The sequence below is a fragment of the Salmo trutta genome, chromosome 2 (genome assembly GCF_901001165.1).
Source record: "Salmo trutta chromosome 2, fSalTru1.1, whole genome shotgun sequence".
Classification (NCBI taxonomy): Eukaryota; Metazoa; Chordata; class Actinopteri; order Salmoniformes; family Salmonidae; genus Salmo; species Salmo trutta.
In genome coordinates, this window is record NC_042958.1 from 20,085,566 (window position 1) to 20,105,278 (window position 19,713).

General features: G+C 42.6%; 1 protein-coding gene across 1 annotated transcript; it reads right to left on the reverse strand.

Annotated features, from left to right (window-relative positions):
- Positions 1-364: 364 nt before the first annotated feature.
- On the reverse strand, positions 365-18,843 carry sh3glb1a (SH3-domain GRB2-like endophilin B1a). The gene is made up of 9 exons (XM_029697927.1): positions 18,587-18,843; positions 15,745-15,886; positions 10,769-10,897; positions 9,100-9,233; positions 8,630-8,722; positions 3,498-3,587; positions 3,053-3,153; positions 2,660-2,888; positions 365-2,403 (listed from the first exon to the last, which is right to left on the reverse strand). Exons 1-9 carry the CDS (start codon positions 18,647-18,649, stop codon positions 2,296-2,298), a joined length of 1,089 nt encoding a protein of 362 aa, XP_029553787.1. The 5' UTR covers positions 18,650-18,843; the 3' UTR covers positions 365-2,295.
- Positions 18,844-19,713: the final 870 nt, after the last annotated feature.

Consider the following 19,713-nt stretch of genomic DNA (forward strand, 5'->3'; position numbering starts at 1 on the left):
CAGAGGATCATTTGTCCCTATTTATTTTGTGTCCAGTTGGATGCTTTGTAATAAGTTGTGCAGAATGCTAATGAATATCCACAGAGAACAAGTTCTTGACAGTTTTGTAATGGGTCTCATTTGAATTTCCTTGACTCCGTGTCCCATCTCCTCGCTTCCTTCTCCAAGCGCATTGGAGAAGGCCTGAGGGAGGAACCTCTAACCTTCTCCAGTGCATTTTGAAGAGGCAAGGAGAGGACATGAGGATCACAATTGAGATTGACTCTTGGTCCTCAGAGCAATCACAAGCCTGTCCTCTAGTGGTTACAAAAAGAAATAAATGACTGACATGCTGCATGTTAATATGAAGAAAAACAAGAGACGGTCAAGCAATACGTTATTACTTTAATACCAAACTGCATATATTCTTTACAATTCTATGATTACAGTTTTAAAAAATGAGCAGCAATAAGCCATTATATAATTTCACCCCCCCAATGAACTAGTGTGTGTGTTTGGGGTTGGTGGCACCTTAATTGGGGAGGACGGGTTAATATCTGGAGCGAAATCAGTGGAATAGTATCAAACACATGGTTTCTATGTGTATGATGCCATTCCATTTGCTCCCTTCCGGCCATTATTAAGAGTCATTCTCCCCTCAGCAGCCTCCACTGGTGTGTGTGCTGGGGGGGGGGGGGGGGGTCTGGTTGGTTACACACTACATGTTAGTACTGAAAAAATGAAGACCACCTCTTGCTTTCCATTAAGGCACTGTTGCCCATCAAAGTAAACAAAGTCTAGCCACACACCGCAGAGCACCGAGGACAGCCCATATTAAAACTGACTAATTAACCATATTGTATAATCAAATCAGAAGCAGTAAGAGAATACCTGAAGCTGCTTGAGAGTTGCTGCTACTGAATGAATGAAATAAAAAGGCTTACCTAAAGTCAAAATGTGCTTTCTTAAAATAATGTTGCCGAAGGTGAAAATGTTGGTCCCTAACTCTCAGACAACGTAAATAATATATAGATTTGGGGTCAATATTAAGAAAGAGGGTTGTTTGAAATGGTTTCTTATTAACAAATACTTTACTGGGTAGCTACAGTTATGGCATACATATATATAACAGGGTCTTAACAGGGTTAACTGTAATGTTTAACCCACCCTTACATCAGAGATACAGCTCTCCAGATACCTCCGTCAGATTGAGAATGTAAATCAGAGGCACATGCCTCTCCTAGCTGTGCCAGACAATCCTTAATGCAACTTACAGTAAGACTTTATCCATTCTAACTGCATTCTAATCTAATGGAATTTTCCTGGACCATTGTCATGGTTAAGGTTCAACAAAAGGCACTGTGCAATTGTCAAAAGGCAACCAGTAGCTAATATTTATTTAACTAGGCAAGTCAGTTAAGAACAAATTCTTATTTACAATGACGGCCTAGGAACAGTGGGTTAACTGCCTTGTTCAGGGGCAGAACGACAGATGTTTATCTTGTCAGCTCGGGGATTCGATCTAGCAACCTTTCGGTTACTGGCCCAACGCTCTAACCACCTGCCGCCCCTGATTATGATCTACAAAATAATACTTAAAGTTAAGATCAGTTTATTTTTAAGTCATCCTATGCAAATTAAAGTGCTTTTTTGTCTTGTTGAAAATACAAAAAAAAGACATGCCTAGCATTTCAACCATATTAAAAACTGGACTATAATTGGCAGTGAGTAGAAGAAAAAAAATCACATCAAAAAGCACTTTAAGACCAACATCCGAATTGTATTTTAAACAAAAGGTTTGGTTGTACAAATGGAAGGTTGTGGAGAAAGTCTGGCACATATTGAATTAAGATTGCATTGAGCGAAAAACAGGCATCGAAGCAGCTTGTATAAACATAGTTGCATACATGGCACGGCAGGGATAGGGTCAGTTCCAATTCAATCCATCCAATTCCTTTGACGAATTTCAATTCACAATGTCATTGTCACCGTTTTTCATTGACTTACAATTCTCCTGATGAATTGCCAGAATTAGCATGGAGCAGACCATATCCCGTGGTAGACAGTATAAATAGGGAAACCTTGCTCTACTACACTGGGCTTGCTTGTTGCTTTCCTCTGGATCCTGGTGCCTGTATTAACAAAGCGTCTCAGAGTATGACTGCTGAACTAGGATCAGGTAATCAGATCCCGCCTGTCCATATAGTTATAATCTAAAACTGTAAAACTGATCCTAGGACCTACTCTGAGATGCCTTATGAATACGGGCCCCGCAGTCTGGAGTCTCTCCCACATACAGGCATCCCTCCGCTCTGATCAGTTCAACAGCTCCAGATAGGTGATGGGCACTTTACCCTTCTGGGTACCCCGCTCGCCCAACAGCCAATCAGAGTCCATGCCTGGGACACTGCTCACCATGATGACCTGGAAGTAAACAAGACATAACACGCCCCTTCTCAGTCATGCAATAAACAAATCTCATCAGCAAGAACCTCAGATGTTGCAGTCGGAAATAAACAAGAGGGAAAGAGAAAGAAAAAGATGAGATAAGGTGGGAAGGAAAGAAGGAGAAAGCTAAAAGGCAAAGAGCGAGCAAGAAAAACCAGAGAGACGGAAAGGCATGCCCAAAACCAGAGCCCATTAAAGCTTTGAGAAGTGCTCAACCCCAGTCCCATGTTACCTCATCAGCGAGCAGGGAGAGTTCACTGCTGCCAGCAGCATCGTAGTCATAGAGAACGCGGGCTTTACGGCTACCGCTGGAGATCCGGAGCTCACTGAAGCCTGACAAGCCCCGGCCGGGAGAGGGGCTGAGCATGGAGGCAGACAAGGGGATGGTGGGTATTGAGATACTGGCCCCACCGGAACTACTAGACGACTGGTTGTTGTTGGAGGAGAACGTAGATGGGAAGCTGGGGAGAGAAGAGGACCACCACTGGTAAAAAGAAAGGCTAACTAAATTTAAGAACAGAACCTCACACTTTACAAATAGATGTTATGCTGTGCCAACAAAACTGTAGTAGAATAAACCACACACACTTAGATGGAGGTGATTTGTCAGAGTAGGTAAACATACCTCCCCAGTTGCTTCTGGAGGTCAACCATGTACTGGTAAGACTGGGCATAGTATGTCGTCTGGGCCTCCACAAAGTCAGTCAGACAGCGGAGGTGGTGTGCCTATTGTAAAGAGAGTACAGGGATTGGGCAGGGGGTGGCAGAGATAAGGGGAGAAAGAGAGGCATGTCTACCAACAGGAAAACTCCTCTACAAACAGGTATTTATGAATTAAACCAAAGATGCACGCTGGTACAGTAATTGACCCTTTGGGTTAGACAGAGTCTAGGTCATGCTAGGTCATGCTGGCGTCATGGAGGGTTGTGGGCAGGGACAGGCAGGGCACCCTATTCCGCTAGGATCTGGTCAAAAGTAGTGCACTATAAAAAAAAGGCAATAGGGGGCCATTTCAGACAAACGTTGATTGAGGTCATGCGAGTCGTGGGGTCAGAGGTCAAGGTACGTACATGGGTGCTGCTGACCCCCTCCAGGAGCAGCCTGGTGATCTCAGCCTGTCGATCAAACTCACTCTGGGTCATCCTTAGGTCCTGCTCTGCCTGGGGGGGGGGGGGGGGGGGGGGGACACACACACAACACACAGTCATCAGACGCACAGAAACACAACACACTTTTCAGGGATGAAAATCTGGTAAACCAGCTTTATTAATATACAGTTGAAGTCGGAAGTTAACATACACCTTAGCCAAATACATTTAAACTCAGTTTTTCACAATTCCTGACAATCAATCCTAGTAAAAATTCCCTGTCTTAGGTCAGTTAGGATCACCACTTTATTTTAAGGATGTGAAATGTCAGAATAATAGTAGAGAATGATTTATTTCAGCTTTAATTTCTCTCATCACATTCCTAGTGGGTCAGAAGTTTACGTACACTCAATTAGTATCTGGAAGCATTGCCTTTAAATTGTTTAACTTGGGTCAAACGTTTTGGGTAGCCTTCCACAAGCTTCCCACAATATGTTGGGTGAATTTTGACCCATTCCTCCTGACAGAGCTGGTGTAACTGAGTCAGGTTTTTAGGCCTCCTTGCTCACACACTCTTTCAGTTCTGCCCACAAATGTTCTATAGGATTGAGGTCAGGGCTTTGTGATGGCCACTCCAATACCTTGACTTTGTTGTCCTTAAGCCGTTTTGCCACAACTTTGGAAGTATGCCTGGGGTCATTGTCCATTTGGAAGACCCATTTGCGACCAAGCTTTAACTTCCTGACTGATGTCTTGAGATGTTGCTTCAATATATCCACATAATTTTCCTTCCTCATGATGCCCTCTTTTGTGAAGTGCACCAGTCCCTCCTGCAACAAAGCACCCCCACAACATGATGCTGCCACCCCCGTGCTTCACGGTTGGGATGGTGTTCTTCGGCTTGCAAGCCTCCCCCTTTTTCCTCCAAACATAATGATGGTCATTATGGCAAAACAGTTCTATTGTTGTTTCATCAGACCAGAGGACATTTCTCCAAAAAGTATGATATTTGTCCCCATGTACAGATGCAAACCGTAGTCTGGCTTTTTTATGACGGTTTTGGAGCGGTGGCTTCTTCCTTGCTGAGCGGCCTTTCAGGTTATGTCCATATAGGACTCGTTTTACTGTGGATATAGATACTTTTGTACCCGTTTCCTCCAGCCTCTTCACAAGGTCCTTTGCTGTTGTTCTGGAATTGATTTGCACTTTTTGCATCAAAGTACGTTCATCTCTAGGAGACAGAACGCATCTCCTTCCTTAGCGGTATGACGGCTGCGTGGTCCCATGGTGTTTATACTTGCGTACTATTGTTTGTACAGATGAACGTGGTACCTTCAGGCATTTGGAAATTGCTCCCAAGGATGAACCAGATTTGTGGAGGTCTACCATTTTTTTTTAGGTTTTGGCTGATTTCTTTTGATTTTCCCATGATGTCAAGCAAAGAGGCACTGAGTTTGAAGGTAGGCCTTGAAATACATCCATAGGTACACTTCCAATTGACTCAAATGATGTCAATTAGCCTATCAGAAGCTTCTAAAGCCATGACATCATTATCTGTCTTTTTCCAACCTGTTTAAAGGCACAGTCAACTTATTGTAAACTTCTGACCCACTGGAATTGTGATAAAGTGAAATAATCTGTCTGTAAACAATTGTTGGAAAAATTACTTAGGACATCTACTTTGTGCATGACACAACTGACTTGCCAAAACTATAGTTTAACAAGACATTTGTGGAGTGGTTGAAAAACGAGTTTTAATGACTCCAACCTAAGTGTATGTAAACATCCGACTTCAACTGTAGGTATGTTTCGGAGCAACTTATTGTGCATAATGAACCCGTTTGTGAAGACCGCAAAAGGAAGTTCAGGGCATTTGTTTCAACCAAGTGAAATTAGGACAACCTTTGTTTTTCATTAGGCTGTGTGGTACCTCTGTGGTTCAGGAACAGGAGTTATCAGGCAGAGTGAGGACAATGCCATATTCTTCTGACTCGTTTGACTCTAGTAGTTGCATGCAGAGGAAAATACCCATAAACATTGACTGATGGCCACTGTGACATTGACAATGGTGTTGGACCCCTCTGTTCCTTCCAGCTTTACACTATTATTCCAGAGAGAGAGCGCGAGATGGCAGAGAAGGAGACCGAGAGTAGAGAGAGAGATACGGAAAGAGAAGATGGGCGCGAGAGACAGACAGAGCGAGAGAGACAGACAGGGCAAGAGAGACAGACAGGGCAAGAGAGACAGACAGGGCAAGAGAGACAGACAGGGCAAGAGAGACAGACAGGGCAAGAGAGACAGACAGACAGACAGGGCAAGAGAGACAGACAGACAGACAGAGCGAGAGAGACAGACAGACAGACAGAGCGAGAGAGACAGACAGAGCGAGAGAGACAGACAGAGCGAGAGAGACAGACAGAGCGAGAGAGACAGACAGAGCGAGAGAGACAGACAGAGCGAGAGAGACAGACAGAGCGAGAGAGACAGACAGAGCGAGAGAGACAGACAGAGCGAGAGAGACAGACAGAGCGAGAGAGACAGACAGAGCGAGAGAGACAGACAGAGCGAGAGAGACAGACAGAGCGAGAGAGACAGACAGAGCGAGAGAGACAGACAGAGCGAGAGAGACAGACAGAGCGAGAGAGACAGACAGAGCGAGAGAGACAGACAGAGCGAGAGAGACACAGACAGACACAGACAGAGCGAGAGAGAGACAGACAGACACAGACAGAGCGAGAGAGAGACAGACAGACAGAGACAGAGCGAGAGAGAGACAGACAGACAGAGACAGAGCGAGAGAGAGACAGACAGACAGAGACAGAGACAGAGTGAGAGAGAGACAGACAGACAGACAGACAGAGCGAGAGAGACCAGAGTAGAGCGAGAGAGACCAGAGTAGAGCGAGAGAGACCAGAGTAGAGCGAGAGAGACCAGAGTAGAGCGAGAGAGACCAGAGTAGAGCGAGAAAGACCAGAGTAGAGCGAGAAAGACCAGAGTAGAGCGAGAAAGACCAGAGTAGAGCGAGAAAGACCAGAGTAGAGCGAGAAAGACCAGAGTAGAGCGAGAAAGACCAGAGTAGAGCGAGAAAGACCAGAGTAGAGCGAGAAAGACCAGAGTAGAGCGAGAAAGACCAGAGTAGAGCGAGAAAGACCAGAGTAGAGCGAGAAAGACCAGAGTACGAGAAACACCAGAGTAGAGCGAGAAACACCAGAGTAGAGAGAGAGATACGGAAAGAGAGGATGGGAGATGAGAGAGACAGAGTGCAAGAGACACACAAACAGCTGCTAACCATGACGCCAGCAGGAGGTGTTCCGGTCCTCAGTTCCAATATGGCTGCTGAACATTCCACTCACCTCGGTCACTTCCTATGGCCACATCTGTTCGTTAGTGCGGTGTGAAGCAGTGACAGAGTCATTCTATTAGAGCTACAGCTGCTGTGACACCACAGCCAACTATCCCTAGACTGTCAACAAGCAATACAACACAGCCTCCTATCCTGATATTGTGTGTGTGTTTATAGTACAACAGTCTGACTACAACACACAATAGTGCATGTCGGTTGACTAGTATTCACAGATCCACAGACTGATACACAAGCTGCACTACAACCACATGACACAGTTTCTCCATAAAAGCAGCCTTCTCTTGCTGTTGTCGACATCCTTTAGGGAAACGGCAGATGGCTGTGCCAACAAATTGACTGGGGCCTCCTACAGTACAGTACAAAGATACACCGCTAAGCTAATGGAACTTTAGTTTCGCTGGTTACCTTAAAGACAATCTGGGATTGGTACAACATTGGTTACATTTCTCCAGCCCCATCCCTCATCTTTTTACCAAAACATTGGCGGGGTGACTGACCACTTTGCTGGTGTTTGAATCCCAGAACGCCCTACGGACCACGAGGATATGTTTTTTTTTAACCATCACTGCTACTTGTTTCACAATGTCCCCCTTCATGGTTTAGTAATTTGCTGTGCCTGTTGTAACAGTCAACAGCTCAATCCTCTGAAGGACATGGTCAGTCAGTCATGATGACACATCCGATCATATCAGTCAGACTGGTAACAACAAGGCTTGCATGGGAACCCAGGCCACAGCTAAGGTCTAGTGCTAGCTAGATATTGACAGGTGGACCACAAGATATGGCAGACCGACACAGTCGCCATCTGATGAGGGAACACCACTTTACATCGACCTTTGACCCTAGATACTTTAGTGGAATAGGCCTGTTTCAAGCTGCTCTGTAGTACAGTATGTGACATCCAGTTCTCTTGTATAACAGGTTAAGTGCTGTAAGTAAATTACTAGAGCAGGGTTCCAAAAGTATTCCCACGCATAATAGAGATATGTGATCGTATAGAAAATGTAAGCAACGTTTGAAATGATTATGTTTTAATCTAATATATTTGTTCGGGATTCATGCGGTTAATTTGCAGTCTACAAATTGTTTGTAATTATGTTCCGGCCCCCTGACCATCCGCGCATGAAAATAAATGGGGCCGTGGCTGAATCTAGTTGATGATCCCTGAATTAGAGTATGCATGTACCTGGTCGGGTAGAGGCTAGTTAGCATTAGCCTAGAAACTATTCCACTATAGTTTCAATGACACAGGCCATGCATTCACATGAATGAAAAGACAACCAACCTTCAGCCACCCATGTGACGTGCAGGAGACTGAACCTGTAGCCAGAAAGAGAAGACGTACACAGAGGAAAGGACAGCGTAGAATGGGAGTAAGGAGGAGGAGTGCTACAGGAAAACTGGATTGTGGAAGAGAGAGGAGCTCCAGAGAAATTGAAAAGAGGAACTGGCCTTCTCATAACGAGCCATGTGACAGTGTGTTGGTCAGGGAGGGGGAATGGTTCAGCCAATGTTGTGTAACCAAGGCCACAGAGTTGTAGGTCAGTCTAGTGACTTGTGTCTGGAGACTTAACAGACTACGCCCAGATAACTTTCACCCGTCCGACAACGTCTCCCTCGACAAGGTTTTTTGTTGTTCTTCTTAGTAATTTAGTTATCTACAAATGAACACTGTCCTATATTACCATCCGTTTCAGACGTGCGCGCACACGTGTTTTGAAACTAAAGGGACAGTAAACAGCCCACTCACCACTGCTCTAGCGTCAGGAACTCGGGCTTTCTTTAGCCTGGTTTTTGCCGCGTCCAGATCCAAACGCTTCACCTGCAAAAGCTTCCGTTCTTTCTGCACACAACACAACAAACAATGACAGATTACTATCAAATCAGCTGCATCGTCAGTACATAGAGTAATGACAACGAAACTAGACTAGAGTGTACTGTACGAGGGCCTGCAGAGAAAGAGCAAGATAACGTCATGCCACAAATATGACTGGACTGACTATTACATCTATTAGGGCAATTAGCTTTCACGTGGTGGGCACTGGCAGAGAGAAGGGACCTTCACTCTTTTAGATTCAATTACTTCCAACCACCTAGTTTCAATCCAAAAGGTCATGACCCTCAGGGTAATGAATGGGGACTAGTCAAAAGTAGTGCTGCATTACATAAGGAATAGGGTGACATTTGGGACGCTGAATGGATCATCCCGTTGACACTCACCAGGATGGTTTTGAAGTCTCCTTCTAGAAAGTTCCTGAATGGCGTGAGGAAGTTGATGGCTGAGCTCTGGATGAACTCTCTCTCTGCTCCTCCAATCTGCTTCTCTGTCTCGCCACATTTAATAAGTGCGTTTCCTGTAGGGACAGGAAGTTTTTTTTTTAATGATAATATAACATAGGAATTCCTTGGCACCTGGCCAATGTGAATGTTGTGCTCAGCTGAATGAGGCAACTCTATACAGATTTTAAATATGTCCAATAAAATCGATTCAGTCACAGGCGCATCAATATCCATAAACGCTCATTCCTTTTTATTTTAGCAACTGCATTGTTGATAAGGCATAGCCTATACAGGGTCAAACACCATTTTTTCCCCAGTTGGTGGCACCAGTACCAGTACACCAGTATAATAATTTATAATGGTCTGGCCTGTGTCCAATAAAGTTCCTGCATTCCATACAGAACCAGGATAATGATGACTATCCATCTTTTAAATTAGCATGCGCTTGTGTTTTTACATTGATTTGGATCGATTTACTGCAACAGAAAAGAGACTTAAAATTAATTGCAAAATATTTGGAAAAAAACGACAGACAAAATTAAAATGGGGAGGACTGATTTCCCCTAGTTTCATCAGGTTTTACTCTCAAAACACTTAATAGAAAAACACCAAATGTGGATGTTCCAAGTCTACAACAATGCTTAAACCACGTCAGGGGACCATTTGAGGTCTGGGAAAAATCTGATATTTTTTTTGTGTGTGCACCAGCCAGGTTGTGTTTGGCTAGCGGTGTTTCTGTAGCGCACCTGTAATGGAGTTTGCGCACTGAGCAAGTAGCCTATTAGGTTATATGTTTGCAGCGCACGTGTGATAAATAATGGTGAAAAAGGTAACTCAAATTCAACCTAGCTAATTTCCAATTCATACAAAATTGTTTGACTATAGAGGTAGCAAAACTGTACTTCCAATCTATGCTACTCCCCCACTTAACATACTAGTCTTCCTGGCGTCCGACACATAACGAAAAAGACATTAGACAAAAATACTTTACAATTTACATACATTATCATAGACAATGCCAAAAGTGTGAAAAACTGTCATCAATGCAAAGGGTGGCTACTTTGAAGAATCTGGTTACTACATGATTTTTTTGGTTACTACATGATTCCATGCGTTATTTCATAGTCTTGATGTCTTCACTATTCTTCTACAATGTAGAAAATAGTCAAAATAAAGAAAAACCCTGGAATGAGTAGGTGTGTCCAAACTCTTGACTGGTACTGTATAATTTATTTTTAAAAAGACAAAAATAAACAATAAAACTAAGGAATCATAGTGTGTGTACATCTACCAGTTACACATACATGTCAGTACATACAAGAATTAGCAGTTGTCAACAGTGCCATTTCTGATAGATGACATTGAGTTAATTTGGGGGGGGGGTGATATGACAGCGTTCCCTCCTATCGGCCTTTGTTCACTCCCCTTGACAGATCTGACAGGGGAGGTGAACAACCTTGTGGAATGAAACGCAGCCTAAGGGTAGTATTCATTTGGAACCAAGCAGGGCAACAAAAAAAAGAGGGACTACCAGCATTTGTCCACTAACAAATGCCTGTTTTGATTTTCCGTTGCACTTATTAATGCACCCCAGGTACAACTCACTCACCATAGGCCGTTCCAGGGCCAAACTCACTCCCCGACTCGATCATGGACTGGCCAAGCACCTCGTGGTTGTTCATCCGCGTGGGGACTTTCTTCTCCAGTTTCTCGTACAGAAATTCCTCTATTCTGACATCTGAAAATTGTACGATAAACTCAATTAGAGAGAAAGGAGAGTCACGAGGAAACAAGACTAAGGAGCAACCTTGTGCTGCATGACCCGACAGCCAGATAACAGGGATATCACACAGGCTATCCAGGCAAATCCAGTCTGCGATCTAGTCTAGTAAATCTTCAACAACATTACTGGGGTTCAAAGAGCCTTATAGTAGGCTAATTGAGCTAGCACAGACTTACATAAGACCGTACACTGACTACACAAGTCAATTCTGGCACTAGGTTAACTAACCACCTTTGATGGAGCCAACTGCTTTATCTACTAAACCAGAAACTATAAGACTAGCTGCTGAGTACAATCATAATAACTATGCCTAACAGCAAGCAGAAGTAGGTGTGCTTTGGTTGTGAGTGTGCCTGGAGATAAGATGTGTGTGTGTGTGTGTGTGTGTGTGTGTGTGTGTGTGTGTGTGTGTGGCCCTAGCAGCAGACTGAGCTATGCAGCACCATGGTGTAAACTCAGAGGGTCCACAGCTGAGCTTACAGTCGCATAGACACCCAACTGTGGTTTAACAGTCCATACTCATAAGTACACATGGTGTGGTTCGTTGAAGAATTGGCAATATGGCTGCATTTACACAGGCAGCCAATTCAGATCTTTTTGACCAATCACATCAGATCTTTTTCAGATCTGATTGGTTAAAATACCAATTAGTAAAACATTTTTTTTAAAGATCAGAATTGGGCTGCCTGTGTAAACGCTGCCTATGAAGCCTAGGCTTAGAATGTAAAGGATTATGACCGTCCAATTGTGGCACAAAAACTGGATAAAATGTAGCCAATTGACTATGAAGGGAAAGTTGCTAACCAGTTACTGCTTCTTTACTGAGGGGGAACTAGGCCTAAAAACCAACCATTATTCTTACAACCTGTTTCAAGGGAATCTGTCAAAGGCTGAATAAAGGATACATTAGCCTAGATTTTTACTAACATGTAGGTAAAAAGTAGCGTTTGTCTAAGTATCTAAGTGTCTAAGTATTCGAAGACTAATAATAATGTTAAAGTAAAACAGCTTTGTTCTTCTTCTGCTTTGTTAACATTCAGAGTAGGCTAACTGTGCATCAGTTAAATCCCTCAAGAGTTGAATTTGAACTACAGCAACAGATGCATGAATACCCTGGCTCTCACTGTGTCTATAGCACAGTCATACCTAATAGACTTGTGTAACATCTAGGCCTGTTTCCCAGACCTACTCTACAGCTGACTGAAGCCAAGACAACACACAGCAATAGAACACACAGTATTAGACACCATACCATCCTCCTGGACCATGACAACATCCACATGTAATGCTTCATAACTTTTTAAATGGGGCTGAATCAATGACTGTATATGAATGGACAAAGCCATTGATCACGTGACACCATTCATTCCCATCTGAAGACTCAACAGCACATTGAAGTGCTAAATGATCCGTACATTATATCATTTGCATAGATTATATCCCTGTGTGCAATCTTTTAACCTGTTTAGGATGGGGGGGCAGTATTTTCACGGCCGGATAAAAAAACGTACCGATTTAATCTGGTTATTACTCCTGCCCAGAAACTAGAATATGCATATAATTGTTTGATTTGGATAGAAAACACCCTAAAGTTTCTAAAACTGTTTGAATGGTGTCTGAGTATAACAGAACTCATATGGCAGGCCAAAACCTGAGAAGATTCCATACAGGAAGTGCCCTCTCTGACCATTTCTTGGCCTTCTATAGCCTCTTTATGGAAAATAGAGGATCTCTGCTGTAACGTGACATTTTCTAAGGCTCCCATAGGCTCTCAGAAGGCGCCAGAACGGGGAATGATGACTCTGCAGTCCCTGGCCGACAAACAGTAGCGCCTTTGGAAAGTGGTCGATCTGAGAACAATGACACGGGCGTGCACGTGAAGACACCATTTTCTTCTTTCAGTCTTTGAACGAAAACATAACATAACATCCCAGTCGGGATAACATCCCGGTTGGAATATTATCGCTATTTTACGAGAAAAATCTCATAAAAATTGATTTTAAACAGCGTTTGACATGCTTCGAAGTACGGTAATGGAATATTTTGAATTTTTTTGTTAAGATACACGCCGGCACGTCACCCTTCGGATAGTGTCTTGAACGCAAGAACAAAACGCCGCTATTTGGATATAACTATGGATTATTTGGAACCAAAACAACATTTGTTGTTGAAGTAGAAGTCCTGGGAGTGCATTCTGACGAAGAACAGCAAAGGTAATCAAATTTTTCTTATAGTAAATCTGAGTTTGGTGAGTGCCAAACTTGGTGGGTGTCAAAATAGCTAGCCTGTGATGGCCGGGCTATCTACTCAGAATATTGCAAAATGTGCTTTCACCGAAAAGCTATTTTAAAATCGGACACCGCGATTGCATAAAGGAGTTCTGTATCTATAATTCTTAAAATAATTATGTTTTTTGTGAACGTTTATCGTGAGTAATTTAGTAAATTCACCGGAAGTTTGCGGTGGGTATGCTAGTTCTGAACGTCACATGCTAATGTAACGCCCTATCATTGGATATTGGCGAGGCGTTCCGCTAGCGGAACATCTAGATGTAAGAGGTTAACTAGGCAAGTCAGTTAAGAACACATTCTTATTTTCAATGACGGCCTAGGAACGGTGGGGTTAACTGCCTTGTTCAGGGGCAGAACGACAGATTTTTACCTTGTCAGCTCAGGGATTCAATCTTGCAACCTTACGGTTAACTAGTCCAACGCTCTAACCACCTGCTTTACATTGCACTCCATGAGGTTACGCGAATGCAGTAAGAAGCTAAGGTAAGTTGCTAGCTAGCATTAAACTTATCTTATAAAAAACAATCAATCATAATCACTAGTTAACTACACATGGTTGATGATATTACTAGTTTATCTAGCCTGTCCTGCGTTGAATATAATCGCTTAGGTACACGTTGCTCCAACCATAAACATCAATGCCTTTCTTAAAATCAATACACAAGTATATATTTTTAAACCTGCATATTTAGCTAAAAGAAATCCAGGTTAGCAGGCAATATTAACCAGGTGAAATTGTGTCATTTTGCGTTCATTGCACGTAGAGTCAGTGTATATGCAACAGTTTGGGTCGCCTGGCTCGTTGCGAAGTAATTTGCCAGAATTTTCCGTAATTATGACATAACATTGAAGATTGTGCAAAGTAACAGGAATAACGTTATGTTTTCGAGATGATAGTTTCCAGGTTCGACCATATTAATGACCTAAGGCTCGTATTTCTGTGTGTTATGTTATAATTAAGTCTATGATTTGATAGAGCAGTCTGACTGAGCGGTGGTACGCAGCAGCAGGCTCGTAAGCATTCATTCAAAATAGCACTTTTGTGCGTTTTGCCAGCATCTCTTCAATGCTTCAAGCATTGCGCTGTTTATGACTTGAAGCCTGTCAACTCCCGAGATTAGGCTGGTGTAACCGATGTGAAATGGCTAGCTAGTTAGCCGGGTGCGCGCTAATAGCGTTTCAAACGTCACTCACTCTGAGACTTGGAGTAGTTGTTTCCCCTTCCTCTTCGTGGGTAACGCTGTTACACTGGCAAGACTAAAGTGCCTATAAGAACATCCAATAGTCAAAGGTATATGAAATACAAATCGTATAGAGAGAAATAGTCCTATAATTCCTATAATATCTACAACCTAAAACATCTTACCTGGGAATATTGAAGACTCATGTTAAAAGGAACCACCAGCTTTCATATGTTCTCATGTTCTGAGCAAGGAACTTAAACGTTAGCTTTTTTACATGGCACATATTGCACTTTTACTTTTTTCTCCAACACTTTGTTTTTGCATTATTTAAACCAAATTGAACATGTTTCATTATTTATTTGAGGCTAAATTGATTTTATTGATGTATTATATTAAGTTAAAATAAGTGTTCATTCAGTATTGTTGTAATTGTCATTATTACAAAAAATAATAATAATAAATATATATATATATATATATATATTTTTAAACGGCCGATTAATCGGTACCGACCTTTCTTGGTCCTCCAATAATCGGTATTGAAAAATCATAATCGGTCGACCTCTAGTAAGGATGCTCTCAATGGTGCCGCTGTAAAACTTTGAGGATCTGGGCCAAATCTTTTCAGTCTCCTGATGGGGAAAAGGTATTGCCGTGCCCTCTTCATGACTGTCTTGGTGCTGCTCAAAAGGCTACCTCGACTATTTTCATTGGCCCACCTTTTTTGTTATTTTTGCACTGACATTCTTGCACTTGCTCTATACGCACTCACTGGACTCTACCCACACACTCACACATACTACAATGACACTTCAACACACACAGACACACTGCTGCTACTCTGTTAATTATCGATCCTGATTGCCTAGTCACTTTCACCCCTACCCACATATTACCTCCATTTTTTTTATTTTAACCTTTATTTAACTAGACAAGTCAGTTAAGAACAAATTCTTATTTACAATGACGGCCTACCGGGGAACAGTGTGTTAACTGCCTTGTTCAGGGGCAGAATGACAGATTTATACCTTGTCAGCTCGGGATTCGATCCAACAACCTTTCGGTTACAGGCCAAACGCTTGAACCACTAGGCTACCTGCCGCATTACCTCGTAACCCTGCACATTGACGCGGTACCGGTACTCCTTGTATATAGCCTCGTTATTGTAATTTTATTGTGTTAATATATTTTTTTCTTTCTTACTTTTTAACTTAGCATTGTTGGGAAAGGGTTCTTAAGTAAGCATTTCACGACAAAGTCTGCACCTGTTGTATTCGGCGCATGTGACATATAGAATTTGATTTGACATCAGTGAGTGCAGTCTTACTTGGGTTTGGTTGTAGTAGAACCTCTGTCTGCTTCATGATTCTCTCCGTGTTTTGCTTGGTGCATTCTGCTCTGCACAGAAGGTTCTCCAGGTGAGCATCCAACTCAGTCTTCTCAGCTTGCCCAAGTTTTTCCTCTGTAAACTGAAGATGAAATGAAAGGGTGAATCTCTAGTGGCTACAAACTGACAAATGTCAGATGGCTGTCAAACTAGGCTACCTGTAGCTCAATGAAAGTGAAGCTTTTATTTGACATAAGTACTTGGCACTGTCTATTTACCTCTTCCAAGTTGGCTTAGCTTGCCTGACTAGCTAACCCAATCATAGCTCTGATCCAGGACATTACGTGCAGCTGAAGCCTTCTTGCGGTACTGATGAACCAAGTCTGGAACCAACAGGACCCTGACCAGCTTCTACCCCCAAGCCATAAGACTGCTAAATAGTGAGTTAGTCCCGGTAGCTATTTGGGTAACTGTTTATCTGGATTGACCCTTTGCATGTTGACAGGCCATGTCAGAGCAAAAACCAAGTCATGAGGTCGAAGGAATTGTCCGAGACAGGATTGTGTCAAGGCACAGATCGGGGGAAGGGTACCTTCTGCAGCATTGAAGGTCCCTAAGAACACAGTGGCCTTCATCATTCTTAAATGGAAGAAGTTTGGAACCACCTACTCTTCCTAGAGCTGGCCGCCTGGCCAAACTGAGCAATCGGGGGAGAAGGGCCTTAGTCAGGAAGGTGACCAAGAACCCGATGGTCAATCTGACAGAGCTCCTCTGTAGAGATGAAATAACCATCTCTGTAGCACTTCACCAATCAGGCCTTTATGGTAGAGTGGCCAGACAGATGCCACTCCTCAGTAAAAGGCAGATGGCAGCTCGCTTGGAGTTTGCCAAAAGGCACCTAAAGGACTCTCAGACCATGAGAAACAAGACTCTCTGGTCTGATGAAACCAAGATTGAACTCTTTGGCCCGAATGCCAAGCGTCACGTCTGGAAGAAACCTGGCACCATCCCTACGGTGAAGCATGGTGGTGGCAGCAGAGCCCCGACTTGAACCAATCGAACATATCTGGAGAGACCTGGAAATAGCTGTGCAGCAACGCTCCCCATCCAACCTGACAGAGCTTGAAATAATCTGCAGAGAAGAATGGGATAAACTCCCCAAATACAGGTGTGCCAAGCTTGTAGCGTCATACCAAAGAAGACTTGAGGCTGTAATCGCTGCCAAAAGTGAGTCAACAAAGTACTGAGTAAAGGGTCTGAATACTTACGTAAATGTGCTTTCATTTTTTTCTTTCCCAAAAATTTCTAAAAATCTGTTTTTGCTTTGACATTATGGGGTATTGTGTGTAGATTGATGAGTGAAAAAAAAACAATTAACCATTTTAGTATAAGGCTGCAATGTAACAAAATGTGGAAAAGTGAAGGGTCTGAACACTTTCCGAATGCACTGTACGCTGCTGCTACTGTTTCTGTCCGTTTGTTCCTAGTTATAAACTGGGTGATTCGAGCTCTGAATGCTGATTGGCTGACAGCCGTGGTATACCACGGGTAAGACAAAACATTTATTTTTAATGCTCTACTTAGGTTGGTAACCACTTTATAATAGCAATAAGGCACCTCTGGGATTTGTGGTATATTGGCCATATATGGCTGGACTTATTGCTTAATTATAAGTCAACTTGTCCGAGTCAGATTTACATGGCTATCAAAATGTTATGCCAGGGTAAGCCTACATGAAACACAGCCCTTATTTTCATTGTTTCTAAAATTCCCTACGGGAAAAATGTATGTAGGAAAAATGATTGGAACCATTTCCCTGTTTGACCGCTAGGTTTTAGGGGTATTATGACACCTCCACTGTGGGGCTCTATTAAAGATGACTTGGAATTAAACAGTAAAGTCATCAAATAAAACAAATGTAAATTGACAACTGAAATATTTTATTGAAGTTAATAAGTGATATGCAGTAATGTGCAGTCACTACCATCATGGGCATTTTATTAATAGTTTTATTCTGGGTTGCTAAAGCAGCCATCGCACATAATGCATAGTGCATTTAATGTTGAAAAGATAATCGAAACCAACTTCGAAAACCCCCGATTTTGTTTAGTGACTGGCTTCAATATACGTCCGTTAGTCTCTAAAGTAAAAATGTTGCTAGAGGAATAAGCTTCTCTCTTCGTGGAAACTGTCGTTTCTCAAAAATATATATAAAGACCTATTTTTAAAAATATATTTAAAAAAGAGTAACGCTTTCACTTTGTTTTCCTGCGCACGCGTCTGATCTATACTACGAGGCATGCACATGGAACAGAGTATGGACAGCGCATTCAGAGAAAAACACGTCCACACTCCAGAAACACCTTTACTTTGGTCGGTGACTAAGTACACTTTACAAAACCGGAAACCACCACATAGGGAGGAGGGATACATGGAAAGATGCAGGGCTCAAGCCGCACGTAACGCCCTGGACCAGAGTTGACCCAATCACTGCCTCATTTACTCCCGTTACAAGCTAGAGCGGATGTGCTAAATTTACTATTCTAAACTTTTGGTCAAACAAAACATGTATTTGTTAGTTGGCTGTTAAAGTGTATCAAATAAAGTAAGTCATGTAGAAGTAATGACATTAACATTACACACACATCTTTAGCCAAATATGACAAATTCCAAACTAGCTAACTAGCCTAGCAATAGAATATCGCCAGCAGTCGCAGGCCTGAAACAGCAGCGGAGTTTCCAAAGTTGATGCCTAGCTCTCAACATTGTTAGTTAGCTAGCGACAATGTGAAGACCGCAAAATATCTGAATTCAGAAAATAACAACAAATGTGTAAACTTACTTGAACCGCACGACTGAATAAAGTACCGGCGTCTGCTGCTAACCTTTTGACGTTGAAATCCATGTTTAATTGTAGATTACACTTTGTGCTAAAAAAAAACTGGCAAATTACTTATCCATACAGAGGAATGGTAAACAAATTAATATTTTCCTTGCTAGCTACGTTTCCCGTGGTTAGATTTTGACAAGAAGCAGCTAAGTGTTGACTGTTTCGTTTTAGGGAGTTTTCCGACTGTCGATGTGTGGCATTCGTAGATAGAGTAGGCGGGGCTGGCAGTGTAGTCAGAGTTGATTAAAAACCTTTTGTCACCACTAGGGGTCAGAGTTGTCTCAGATTTCAGCTGTTGCCTTCACTCTTCTGTGGGCCATATTAAACTTGAACCTAAAAAACATGCTTAATTGGAACATCTCCATTGAATATTCTTTTTAGTCCAGGACTAGCCTTATTCTTGCTCTTGGAAACCAGCCCTATGTGTTCAGGGCTAAGCTTTTGCACTGATTTTACTTCTTAATAATGTTATGAGGGTCTTGATGGTGTGGAGATACTGTTCAATGCATGGGGTATACGTTTACATTTTAGTCATTTAGAAGACGCTCTTATCCAGCATACATTTTCATACTTTTTCATATACAGTCAGTGACATGCATTAGCCATACTAATTTGAGCAGTCAGAGATTATTTCTCTGGTGCTGTCATGAGTAACGCTTGAAGTGAAACATAAAACGTGCCAGTGGTTTGTTTACTAGTTCATATTTTACAGCTGCTTGATGGTAGGCTACTCCATTACTAAACACTTAGGGGGCCATGCCGCTTGGTCGGCACCGGCTCACTACTTCAACCACATTGCCGTGGTCATAGTGTTCAAAATGACATTTACTGTAGGTAGTCTACAATTTGTCTTTAATTAGGCAAGTCAGTTAAGAACAAATTCTTACTTACAATGACGGCCTACCCCGGCCAAACCCTCCCCTAACCTAGATGACACTGTTCCAAACCAGGGTCTGTAGTGACGCATCTAGCACTGAGATGCAGTGCCTTAGACCGCTGCGCCACTCAGGAGCCCAAATCTCCTGCACTGTGAAGCAGAGAGTGAGCCAGCTTTTGTTTATCAGGGGAAAATGACACGT